Here is a 13,974-nt window from a genome sequence, read left to right as displayed (position 1 = left end):
GACTCGGTACTCGGTCATTACATCGATTGACACTAAGTAGTATTAGTGAGGTTAATTTAATTAGCGATCAAGAGTTAGGTAATACACTTCTAAATATGACTTTGTTCCTTAACCTGACTCAATAAGAAATGACTCATGACAATCATATAATTAGGCACAAAATCCAAGAACCAGGTACGTCATTATACACGCCTCAGAATACAGAGTGTTGAATACTTAATTATGATTTGAACGTCGTAATGCCTTTTGAAGGTAGCATCTGAATATGGACTTTGTGCCAGATTGAGGGGAGGAGCAAGGAACTCCTTTGAGAGGAATAGAAATACAGACCAACCAATCGAGGAGGTAGAAAAACAATTCGAATTGTTATCTTGGTTTTAACTTCGTTCGAGAATAATTGACGTCCACTGTGGGGACAGGAGACGTGAAGAGGAAAGTAGATGGTATCAACCCGAAACATGACGAGCGAGAAGATGTCTGAGACTGAGCAGATGACACCTTTGATACAACTGCGTGAAACTAAATTTTAATAATATTTTTGTTCTCACATTTATTTTAGATATAAAATATTCAATTTACTAGTTTAAAAAAAATTAATCCGGTCCCAATTTTTTTTAAAAGTATATATTTTAGTCATTTATGTTAAATTTTCATTACCTTTGTTAAAAAATGATAGTTTTACTTGACTAAGTGGTACAAAGAGTGACACAAGAGTGACACTTTTGTATACGCGTATCTCTGTGTGTTCCAGAGCATATTCCAACAACATCCTTATTTTCCCTAACCTTCTCAATCTTCTTCCATGTGAACCACTTGAAACTGGTTAAATTTCTCTTTTCGAATTCAACTCTAAACTCCAAATAATTAATCCCAACATTGTGTCTATTGCTTTGTGTAATGGTGGTGTTTTATTTTATTTTGCAATACCATTTATTTATTTATTAAAAAAACAAGAAACTAAATTATAATTTGTAATATTTTACAAAATTTAGGAAGTCATTGGGCAAGTTGCAGGGGAAGCGAACACAGGAGCCTCTTCTTAAGACTAACAATTCACCTTAATTTGATATCTTCATGATCAAATAAACTATCATAATTATTATTAAGACTAATAAACATTTATTTTGAGGTGACACTTGCATAAAAACATTTAAACATAGAAACCAAAGTAAATTATTTTATTTTAGATTTAAATAACTAAAAACATACTTTTTTTTATAAAGACTAAAAGGAAGAAAAAGAATAATATAATTTTGCCCTGCAAAGTAACGTAACCATCAAAGTTCAAACGAAGCCGTTGGTGTAGACCGTCGTCGGCTTTTAGGGTTGTCTTGCGTTGCTCTCACACTGAAACTGTTCTGTGATGGAGAGCAACGAGATTCTAGAGGAGCTTCTGAACGTCGAGGTCGAGATTCAAGATGTTCAAGGTGCTTCTTCCTCAATCCTTTCAATATCACAGTGTTAATGCCACGAACTACTCGCCTAAATTTGTAGCAACAGTTGTCACGATAATGCAAACAAAACGGTTTCACTTCATCGTAACGATTATGTTCACCAAATGGTGCAGGCGAATTTGTTATCAATTTTATTTAGAAATAGAATTATTTCTCTTTGCAGAACAAATAAGGGCGTTGATTGAGAGACAAGAGAATTTGTACGAGAGAAAATCGGAGTTGAGTGCTATTTTGGAAGCGTGTAAGGAATCTGGAAACGAGGCCAGTAATGTGGCTTCAAGCGCCGTGGAAGATTGGAGTGGGACATTTGGATGGGATTCCAGAGCAGATGATGTTAGGTTGAATGTTTTTGGCATTTCGTCCTACCGTGCAAATCAAAGAGAGGTAACTAAGAATGGAACATTTTAAAAAAATAATTGAAAGGGGTAGAAAAACAAATGTTCTAATCTTGTTCCTTTGAAGACACCTATTCACTGTTTTGTTCTGAACTGAACTGAAGTTGAGGATTGAGATTGCACATTCTCCATTTCCTTTATTGTATAATACGCTCACACTCCTGTGGTTTCTTGAGATGGCACACAACTCCCTATTTTTTTAGGCAATCTCCCTGTACACAATATAGAGTGTGATTTTTTTAAACGATTAAGAGAGTTAATGTTATGTGTAAGGAGTGTCAGTGTAATGTCTTGGAACAATTAAAGAGGTTAATGTATGAGTAAAAAGGAGGTCTGGAGGGGATTGGGGCAAATTTGATGCCTCAAGGGGTATCAATGTAATTTATTCTTTCCTTTAATAGTAAAGAAACGAAGTGGGATGTCACAGTAAAGGGTTGTACTTTGTCACTTCATGTTAAGCGTGTTATCAAATGCTGTATTCCTGTGATTTCTAAATTTTGTACTGGCTGTTGGAGTTCCAGCTTGTTCCAAACCTTGCCTTTTGGTTTCAAGTCTACAAGCTTAATGCTGTGGGTTATCGATTAGTTAAACAATTAGGCCTTAAAATTTTTTTTAGTAGGGATATTAAATCTGACAAGTTATTTACCTGATTCATGTTTCATAATAGTTAGTTGCTTTGTTACTTAGTTTCTTTGTGTTAATGTGTTTGTTAGAATAATTTATATTATCTTCTGAGTAAAAAAACTGTTTTGTGTTGTATCTAGCGGTTTCATTTTTCTCTCTTTCCTTATGCTTATGTTGCAAGCATCCGATCCTTGTAAATGTAGGAATATGAATAAACAGTGAGATGAGATCCAAGTTAAGATCTTTTAAACACTTTTTCTCTTTAAGTGTGTTTAACTCTTTTTTAGGTGCTTTGATTTTTTTGCTCTCAATTTTTAGATTCTAAAAGTTGGGCATTGTTATCCTGTGCTGTTATGAGCATATTGACGATCAGACAATCAAAATCATAGTTTGTGAATATTTTTTTTGTATATATGTATGGATTATGGCTTTTGGGTAAAATTTTATTAACATAGTAATGACAGATAATTAATGCCATTATGTGTTGATGACAGATAATTAATGCCATTATGAGTGGAAGAGACGTTCTGGTTATTATGGCTGCAGGTGGTGGCAAGAGTCTCTGCTATCAGCTTCCTGCTGTTCTTCGTGATGGAATTGCTCTAGTTGTCAGTCCTTTGCTTTCCTTAATACAAGATCAGGTGCATTTCATTATGTTAAAAATCCAGTACAAATTTGTGGTCAATGATTTTTTTTTTTAAATTTAAAAAGGTTGTTTTTTCTTCCTCTTTTATTCCCCTGGGTGGGGACGATTGCTTCAGGTAATGGGTTTGACTGCATTGGGCATTCCTGCGTATATGTTGACTTCAACAAATAAGGGAGACGAGAAGTTCATATACAAGGCTTTGGAGAAGGGAGAGGGGGACCTCAAAGTATTGTATGTCACTCCAGAAAAGATATCAAAGAGCAAGAGGTTTATGTCAAAACTTGAAAAATGCCATCATGCTGGTCGTCTCTCTCTAATTTCAATTGATGTGAGTTCAAAGTGAGATGCTGTATAGACTTGTTTTGTATTATGTTTGCCAAATTCATCTTTTTATGAATGTCAATGGTTGTTGACTTGTTGATTTTAAGAATGAGTGCAGAAGTGTACTGGGAATATTTTTGTATTTTGCTTCATTTGCTGATTTATTAGCCTGTTGACTAAATTCAACTGAGCATCGATTCATTGTAGATTGTGAAATTGTGTTTGTCAACAGCAGAGACAAAGTTCTCTGGAATTTTGGATTGTTAGTCACTCATCTTTTGTATTTATTTTGTGGTTTAGAAGACCCTGAGGACTTTTCATGGCTGTGATATATCAATGCTGCATTGGTTGTATACCAATAGAATTTCTGGTTGGTTTGCTTTGCAGGAAGCACATTGCTGTAGTCAGTGGGGCCATGACTTTCGACCTGACTACAAGAGCCTTGGTATTCTCAAGACACAATTCCCTAATGTTCCTATGGTTGCTTTGACTGTAAGCTTTTATCTCAAGTTTCTGTTATGTATTACAAATAAAATTATTAGATTTGGAGATTCTTTTCATACTTAATTTTCATTTACATTGATGACATTTATTTGTCAGGCAACTGCTACTCAGAGGGTCCAAAATGATCTGACAGAGATGTTGCATATTCCTAGATGCGTCAAATTTGTTAGCACAGTCAATCGGCCAAATTTGTTTTATATGGTATTTTTGTAGCTAATGTCCGTTAACAGGTTTTTTAACTTTTTTATACGTGTGGTGTGCCCCCTCTCCCCTCCCCAAGTAAGTTAAACTCTTTGCTTTAGTATGAAGTTTAAAATAATTTCATATTTTACACTGCAGGTAAAGGAAAAGTCATCAGTTGGGAAGGTAGTCATTGATGAAATTGCACAATTCATTCAAGAATCTTATCCAAATAATAAATCAGGGATTGTTTATTGCTTCTCTAGGAAGGAATGTGAACAGGTATGCTTGATTATTATGTCTTTCTTCTAACAATTAGGCATACATATTTTGAATGTCAAATAATGTCCTCAAGGAAGCACACTGCTCACGTTTATAGATTATCTCTCAACCCTTAAATTTGCTTTGGGTTGGGATCGTGTTTTCTCTTTTCAGCTTCTTTCTGGTGTTCTACCCAGCTGTTTTGTAACATCCACATAATTAATGTTATAATTTTGGTGATAAACGTCAAACAACAAATCAACTATATTGTTTGAGAATTACAGCAGTCTCCTTCCATAAGGATATACAACTAACCATTCACATTCACTTGACCACGTCTAAACATGCTTTTATAATAGAATATAAGTATTCTCACAAATCGATAATGTTTATATGTATAGAGACTGCATTAATAAGCTTTTATGTACAGGGACCTAATTGAGAGTTTGCCACACGAGACTAAATTATATTTTTAACCATTTTTTATTTGAATACTGTAAAATTGTTTTATTTTTTCTGAAGTTTTTATAAATATATTTGATTATCATGACTTAATTTTAAAATTTATTTTAATATTATTTCCTTTTCTGTAATTATTTTAGTATCATATTATTATTATTATTATTATCTTTATCTCTTACAATTTCTATTTTTCAATTCTAATTTGTGTAATATGTCTTGCAATTATTGAATATATACACAATAATAAAACTATAAAATATTAGTTGTATTGGCAGAGAATATTCATTAGCAATATAATTATTAATGATCATTCCAAGATTCCCCTGCTTTCCATATAGGTATTGAACAAATTATTTGAACCTTCTGGTGCTCAGAATTTGCTCACAAACTGCTGAGGATCTTATGTGCTCATTTTATTTAGCAACTTCAGTGGATTCAAAATTTTGTGCTGCATGGCATTTGCAAGCCTTCGGTGTCTTTGGTTGTGATAAAATGTCTGCATCTTTAAGGATCAGTTCCAGAAAGTGCTATGATTATTGAAATTTTTTTGGGGTGTATAGTAGTCTCCCCCACACCTCCAAAAAATGAAAACTTTAAGGAAATATAGCCCAAGATGGGAACTTACCCTTGCTGACTGTGCTCGCACAATGAATTAAATAGGGAGAATTTTGTATCCAATTTTTTTTTTTCATTGCATTCTATCTTCTGCTTCCAATGCAAAAATACTTTCAGCATGATCTAGAATTCTGATATAGTGTCTGCTCTATTTTCTTTGAATGTCAATATATTTGTGCCCCTTTGTCATATGCATCTTGTGAGGTAGAGTATGTACTCAACCCTTTTGTTGTCAAGACTATTTTAGGTTGCGAAGGAGTTGAGGGAGAGAAGAATTTCAGCTGATTATTATCATGCAGATATGGATGTAATTGCTCGGCAAAAGGTTCATATGCGGTAAAGTAATCTTCAAAATGTTGTCATTTTTACATATCACTTCTAATTTTCTTCCAAGATAACATCTTTTCTTTTATTTGTTAGTGTTGAATACGTCACTGAATGCTAAAGTCTTACTTGCCAGTGTTTTAGGAACTAAATGAATACAGATGCCTTGATTTCAGTATTGTCTACGATTTGTTAGCACTGTCTTGTACATTAACCTATGAATACTTATTTTAGAAGACCTTGACTGAATTTGGGTGTAGGTTTCAATTGCCAGTCTTGGGCCCTGTTAAATAGTATGAAAGAGTTTCAGAGATAGCATATGGCTGTTCTATTTATTATATCTCATAAAATTTGAGACCAGCCCGGTTTTTACACATCATTCATATTTGTGAATGTATAATAGTTTGTAAATGATATGATGATGGCACTACCAAATGAGTTAATGGAGATTTTTATCACACAGGTGGAGCAATAACAAGCTGCAGGTCATCGTTGGTACAGTATGTATCATTACGACTGTTTCCCTGTGAGGTTGACACGTGCTTTTGTTACTTCCATCCTTTATGACATTGAGTTTTTTATTCATTTCAGGTAGCTTTTGGTATGGGAATCAACAAACCAGATGGTTAGTATGCCAAAAATTCCTCAGCTCTATGTTCTCTATAATTGTTGTGTTATACCATCTATGACATTTTTTACAACTGTAATTGTTTTCTATATGAAAAGATAAATGCAATACAGCGGTTTATTTTCACATGTTCACCACTAAAACATGATACACTCAGACTCAGTGTCATACTATTGTGCATATGCATTTCACTTATTTTCATGACTGATGTATTGTTTGACAAGGGTTCTCTTTATGACTGTGAAAATCAATATTCCTTTTTGAGGGGGTGTTATTGATTTGTAATTAATGCCTCTTTCGGTCAGAGTTTTGCTGGAGTCTTAGAGATATCTTTATCAAGATTATTTACATGATTTAATTGTTTCAAATTCATGCTTGCATTGGTGGATAATGGAGTTTATTTTGTGAGTATTTTTGCAAGTGACATCCCCACTGGATGTGCATGCACATTGTATTTGCTTTACCTTCATTGAAGCTGATAACATTTAACGCTAGATATTTTCATGTAGTCAGGTTTGTCATCCATCATAGCTTGAGTAAATCAATGGAAACATACTACCAGGTTTTGCCCTGATCCTATTAAGATTTTCTTCTGTTCGATAACCTTTCTATGTTCTCTAGAAGCTTAATTTGTTGGGTCAAGGCCTAGGCCTAGGAATGGTTTTTATTTAAACATAATTTCACATGCAAAAGTCTTTTGGGCTTGAAGCATTGATAAAGCCCATGCTTCTGAAACCTTGTGTTAAAATCAATTTTATGAAGATAATGGGGGTTGCAATGAGCCTTTAATACAAAGGACTATTGATCCTAAATGCTTAGGCTGGCAGGTGAAAGAAAGCCCAGAGATGATTCTTATGTAACTCTTTTTACAGGAAAGTGGACGAGCTGGCCGAGATGGACTTCCTTCTGAATGCATACTGTACTTTAGACCCGGTGATGTTCCCCGCCAGGTGAGACTTTGCAACACTCGACTATAAATTTTTGCATATTCATGTCCAATTATCTTTTTCTGCAAAAACTGGAGCTTGCTGGAGATAAGACCTTTGAATCTTTTGAGCTCAGACATTTTGCGTTGGATATTTGAGGTCTATTTTGGCACCAATTTCATTTAAGAATATAGTATGAGATAAAAAGTTATATTGACAGAGATAAAAATATAATCAATCTATTCAAGTTTGGAAGTAATCTACATATTGCATATGGATTGCTGGATTATGTGATCAGATATCGTAACAATTTTTCTCAGAGTTCAATGGTCTTCTATGAAAATTCGGGACTGCAGAATCTCTATGACATAGTACGATATTGTCAGGTAATTTCTTCTGTAATATCAAGTTTTACTGGTAGTTGATCTCTTCTCAGTTTTTTTGAAGTTTTAAAGTTAGAATATTGATTTTTTTCTCCTTCCCCTTATTGTTTAGGTGGGTTTCTTAATTTTTTAGGTTTATTGGTTCCCTAGCCTATCTGTTGAAGTGTGAATATACATGAAACAAAGATGTTAAAGTATGAATATATGCTTCAGTCCTTTCTGTATGCTGGACTGAGTGCCTTTCTTTCTTCTTTTCATTTGTCTGATTATGCTCTTAAGTTGTTGAATTATTATAAATCAAATTGAAAGAATATCTACAAATAAAGAAGGGGTGTGTAATTGTGTTATTCATTTTTAGGATTTTCTTTAGGACCCTTGTCTTAGGGATTTTATCCTCGGGAAGTTAAGAGCTCCTTTTATTAATCAGGATTAGTTGTGTATTTAGCATAAATAGAAGTATTTGGTTAGTATTTTGTATCATGTCGCAATACATGAGAATATTATCAAGGTTTCTTTTTTCTCTCTCTCTTTACATCCTTATCTACCAAAACTCTTTACTTGCAACAATAATTGTAATTTTTGTTCTCTTTAATGCAGTCCAAAAAACAATGCCGACGAAGTGCTTTTTTCCGACATTTTGCTGAGCCACTTCAGGAGTGCAATGGTATCTTTCAATCTCGTCATTTACTTTTCTTTTATTCTCTGACCTCATGTTGCATGCTCTCTCTGACCTGATATATTTATACTCTTGATGTTACAGGGATGTGTGACATTTGTGCATTCTCAAGAGAGGTGAAAGAAATGGATGTCTCTGGTTCGTTGCTCTGACTTGTAGTTCAATTTATACCTTCTACTCTTCATTTACCATATATTTCGTATTAAAGTGAATGATTTCCTTTTTTTTTTCTTCCTTTTAATCTCTGAACATTTTCCTATTTCTTAACTACCATTTTATTTACCCAACCTTAACATGGGGATACTTTACAGATCATGCAAAACTGATGGTTTCATTGTTGCAAGATATGCAAGTAAATGATCAGAGGTCAACGATGTTGCAATTAGTTGATAAAATGAAAATAAAACAGAAGAAGCAAGGTTGGTTTTTTTTCTCTGCTCTTTTTATACTTAATATTTAGCTGGCTAGATTGTTTGCTATGAAGTACTAAGACCTTTGGGCATGATCAGTCCTCCCCTATGGTTTTGTCTTACCCATAACATGATTTAACAATAAGGTTGGAGGAGTGACCTGGGGCTGAAAAGTCAACCAAATCATTGTGTGAAGACATCAGAAATAAATAAATAAATAAGAATACTAACGCCCAAGCTGCTGGATGTGCTAACTGCTCTTGTAAACTTCATTCAAAATAAAAATAACTCTACTCTTTTCCTTTTCATAATTCACAAAATTTGCAATGTTTATCATGTATTAATCTTAATATGTTTCTCGGATGTAATTTATCACAAATATGAATCTCATATCTTCCTATATTAATTGTCCAGGTTCTGAGTTGAAGCGCGAGGATAATGAGCAACTTATCTTACACCTTTTATTGGGGCGGTTTTTGGTAAATACATTGTTCCCTCATCACTGAAAGTTATAAATATTTCTTGTTCTTAAAATTAATTGTGCATATTATAGACAAGGTAAGACAACCTCATTACATTTTCAAGTAAAAATGAAAGAACAAACACTGATTGATTTTTATGATTTATCCTTTCATGTACTTTTGAGGCTAAACTGTAGGATCATTATCGATGTCCATTTGTTTGGCTTATCTGTTTGATCATTATCAATGGTTATTTGTTAGTTTGTTGTTCTGTTTCAGTACCAACAGAACTGAACTGTGGAAGTCGTTGTGGATTTGGGACAAAAGTAATCCCACTTTCGATGCAACATTTGGAAGACACCAGTCTTAACTTTCTGTTCTGCAGTAAAACTGCACATTTTATTTCATGATTTTCGCTGAACATCTGGAGTATTCTTCATTTTGCTTAGTCCCTTACATAAAGTGTGATTCATATGAAGCATGGATTTATCACAGCCCTCAAACACTCAACTGTGACCCAGATGAATCCAATTAATTCAAAAACAATTAAAATTTCTTGAGGATACCTCGTAAAATTAGTGAAAAGAGTTTCTGCTTTCCCATAACATCTGCAGACCTGGAACCAGTTTAACAATCACAGTATCATGATATTAGTTTAAGTAAAAGGGAAAAAACAAAACCTGTGAAGAAAAAGTAAGATCAACACGAAACATGTTATTTACATCATATGAACTTTGAATGTCAAGACTTATAAATATAAGGGAGATATATTTCATAATGATTTTACTTTGAATTGCATTAGCTATCAGTTCTAATTTTGAAGTTCCAAGCTTTCACATTTGATCTGTCAGTGCAAAAGTGTACCTTTTCAATATTTTAGCGGGTTTATTTAGAACAAACCTTTTCTTGATGTAGAAAGAAGAATTTCAGCATACAGCTTATGCCACAAATGCTTACATTGCTGTGGGACCGTTGGCCAAGCAAATACTACAAGGTACTCATGATTTCCTATCAAAGATGTTAATCTATAATAAAGTTAATTTATCACAGGAAAGCCTTATTAAAGTCTTATGTTGCATTTGTGCTGTGTTATTTCTTTCATTCAACCGTTAAATTCGTTAATGATAGTCTGTTTTGATAAAGTCGGTTGATTTTTTTTCTGATTTATGGCCATGCTTGCACCAATTTACATCGTATCACTGAACACTTCTGATTATTCCTCCAAAGTGCCGGTGTATGTGTGTGCATTCGATTTTCAAAGTGTCATTGTCACATGTTGATGACCTACTTGTAAACTGTTTGGTTATTATTTAAGCTGTCCATGGTGGTGCTAATTATTACTCAATAGAGTTTGAAAATATCAGATTTTCTATGTTTCATTTGTTGCACAGTCCAGATGTACTTAACTCTGCTTCTTCGATTGTCATCGTTTAATGTGCAGGGAAGAAATCTGTGACACTTGAGATTTACACTGAACACCGAACTAAAGCTGCTTTAAGATCAGTGAAGCGCAGCCTTGAGTCCTCTGATTTGGAGCTAAAGCTTGATGAGCTGAGAAAAGAACTGTCCTCTGCCCATGGAGGAATACTCCCACACTCAGTCTTATCCACTGAACAAATCAGCTTGTTAAGTTCTCAAAAACCAAACTCACTGGAACAGGCAAGTTTTAAGTATGTTTGGATACGTAATGTTGAGTGGATTTGAATGAAACGGGGAATAGAAAAAAAAAGTGTAATAAAGAGAAATGGAATGGAAAAATATCAAGCAAATATACTATTTCATTAATTTAGATATTTTTGTAATTGAAAGGAAAAAATTAATGGCTCCATACTTCCACATCCTATACCACCCTCTGAAACATGAGAAGAAAGGAAAGTGTATACATGACATCAAGTTCCTCTCCATTTCATTATATTTTTAACAATCCAAATAATGGAGCTCAATATTCGTTTTCACTCCATTCCATTATTCTATCAGTGCTCATCCACACACCTTATAAAATAGTTTTGATGTTATCCAGACCGAAGTTATGATTTTTGTTTGTGTGCAGTTGGAGAAGGTAATTGGAAAATTGAAGACAGAAAAGTACGGCAATAGAATACTTCAGCAAATTGAAAAATATTCGGATTCCGAGCTTACTGATAAACAAGAAACTGATGGTAGAGCAGCAAAGAGGTCGAAGACCAAGAAAAATCTTGTTCTCATTGAGAGTAGTGAAGATGAAGAAGAATGATAACTGGTGCTGTCCCCACATCAATTTTAGTTTTATATATAAAATTATGGCACAATTGACGGAAAAAAAGGTTATTCAATTCCAAACTGAGCTTCTGGCTCATCCAAATGAGGAAATGGAATCTATGACAAGTGTGGCAAAGAATCTTGATTGTTCAGCAGTTGATAAAATCGAAATTAGAGTAGAGACCGTACCCAGTAGATCAATATTTAAGAAAAAATAATTGGGACTTCTGTACTGAGACCATTTTTTTCTTCCAAGACAGTTCATTTGAAAAGAACCACAGTCGAACTTGTGATTTAATTTATATAAATTAAACAAGTTTTAAATCTCTTGATTTATTATCTGAATTTTATTTTCAATTAGGTGTTTACATTAGTGATGAATGATACACTGACGCCTTTCTAAAAGGTACATACAAATGATATTACGCTAGTAATTGCATATGGGATATAGTTTACTCTTACATTATTGTTTATGAATTCACATATATGATTAAGCCAAACTTTACCACAATAAAAATCTCTATAAAGGTATATATGATATTGGTTGTATGGTAAAAGGATTAAATGTTTGCTTATTGTTATTCTCTATTAAATTGTCTCAGTGTGAAGACCAAAAATTTAATCTAATAAAATTAGGGTATTATTAGGGTTCATAGTTTTAATAAATGGAATATAAAATATTACATTGAAATCTCTAATAGGAATAGTTGGTTTGATTTACTGTTTTTAAATGCCAATTTGCAATAAAATTAGATTATGTTTATTAATTATATAATTTTTTAAAACTAATATATATATATATATATATATATATATATATATATCAGGATTATACTAAATATTAAATATTGTTGTAAAATGTGAAGAGAAAAAAAAGTTGCAATAATAAACTCAGCCCAATTAAAAAAAATCCATTTTGAAATAATTCATCAAGTAAAAGAATATCAGGCTTTGTAAAACTTTGGATTGAATTTTCTCTATCTGGTTGAGATTTTGACATGTTATAGCACAAATTAGTTAAAACACACAGACAACCCCAATCCAAAAAAAAAACTAAGATCAATAAAAAAACATGTTACTTTTTCACCGCAATTTGAATATCAGGCTTTGTAAAACTTTGGATTGCATTATCTATCAGTTCTAATTTTAAAGCTCCAAGCTTTCTCAGTTGACCTCACCTCTTAGTGCAAATATTTACAGTTAGTATTTTTAGCTGGATATTTCGAGTCACCATTTTCATGATGTAGAAAGAAGAATTTCAGCTTACAGGTTATGCTACAAAATGCTATCATTGGACAAGTTTATATTGCAATGTACTCATGATTTCCTAACAGAAAAATTAATCTTTAAGTAAGCTAATTTATCATGGCAGAAACTATAAATGTCTTTTGTGTTACATCTATGTTGTGTGTATTTCATTAACCAGAAACTGGTTCAATGAAGTTAGTTTATTTCCTGATTTATGGCTAAGTTTGCACCTATTTACCTAGGAAGTTGCACACTGAACACCTCTGATTCTTCCTCCAACATATTAGTACTAATACCAAATAGAGTTGAAAACATCAGATTTTGCACGTTTTCATTCTGTTGACACATGGTTTTATATGCAAAATAATTTTGTGAAACTTCATAGTTATTCTTACCAGATAACTAACTGATTTTTTTTTATTAGTAAAGAATGAAATTAAATTAAGAGGGATACAAAAGGGGTATCCCAACTCTTTTACATAAACCAAACCACATTAAGAATCTCTAAGAATAAAGAGATGAACAAACACCCTAGAAGTGCATAAGCTAAACATCCTATTTCAGCTAGCACCGTGCTCGTATTGGAATGCTATAAGCACTACAAACTGTAGCTACAAAGCCATCAAAATACACCAAAATATTGGTTATCTCCACCACCTCATTGACATTCCTTCTACCCAGCTTGCAGTGGCACGATTGTAGCACTAGTCACAGAATTAATCACTTCAATGTAGCATCTTCCTTTCGCTCCTTTTTGGACTTTGACTTCCCCTTGTTTGCTCCTTTTAAGCTCACTTTTATCAGAAACCAACTTCCTACTTGCCAGGGTTCATCTCGCACTTAAATTGGTTGGAGTTTACAACTTCGACTTACACAGAACCCTTAACCAGCATACACCCTGCCTCTATTGGTCTGTTAAAAGACACATCAAAATAGAATCCTTCATCATGTCCTTAACATTCCTTTTGACTCCCTTGCATACAAGCACATATGTCATTTCCATCTTGCACCAGCTGCAGATCATGACAAACACACAAACACCTCCAACCAACTATAAATCCAGTATAGGCCGTAGTTTTGGCATCTGGGAGTCCTAATTATAACTTCTAATTCAAAGCATTGGATTAAGAATCCAGTCTACAAAAGAACAAGTAAAGGAATGCACCTTGTGCTTCATCCAAAGCCAAGATTTGAGTTGAGCCTTCTGAAACACCTCAT

At 33.4% G+C, this 13,974-nt stretch overlaps 1 protein-coding gene across 1 annotated transcript; it reads left to right on the top strand.

Moving 5' to 3' along the window:
* Positions 1-1,248: 1,248 nt before the first annotated feature.
* On the top strand, positions 1,249-11,832 carry LOC137811130 (ATP-dependent DNA helicase Q-like 2). Its single transcript, XM_068612731.1, has 20 exons — positions 1,249-1,427; positions 1,618-1,838; positions 2,968-3,114; positions 3,235-3,447; positions 3,828-3,932; positions 4,041-4,145; positions 4,284-4,406; positions 5,710-5,798; positions 6,250-6,286; positions 6,378-6,411; positions 6,924-6,976; positions 7,287-7,364; positions 7,661-7,726; positions 8,321-8,387; positions 8,484-8,537; positions 8,711-8,818; positions 9,224-9,288; positions 10,186-10,264; positions 10,712-10,929; positions 11,321-11,832. Exons 1-20 carry the CDS (start codon positions 1,364-1,366, stop codon positions 11,501-11,503), a joined length of 2,109 nt encoding a protein of 702 aa, XP_068468832.1. The 5' UTR covers positions 1,249-1,363; the 3' UTR covers positions 11,504-11,832.
* Positions 11,833-13,974: the final 2,142 nt, after the last annotated feature.

Source organism: Phaseolus vulgaris, chromosome 2 (assembly GCF_000499845.2).
Source record: "Phaseolus vulgaris cultivar G19833 chromosome 2, P. vulgaris v2.0, whole genome shotgun sequence".
NCBI classification, from domain to species: domain Eukaryota; kingdom Viridiplantae; phylum Streptophyta; class Magnoliopsida; order Fabales; family Fabaceae; genus Phaseolus; species Phaseolus vulgaris.
Note: the sequence above shows the minus strand (reverse complement) of the source record. Positions and strands in the feature narration are given on the sequence as shown.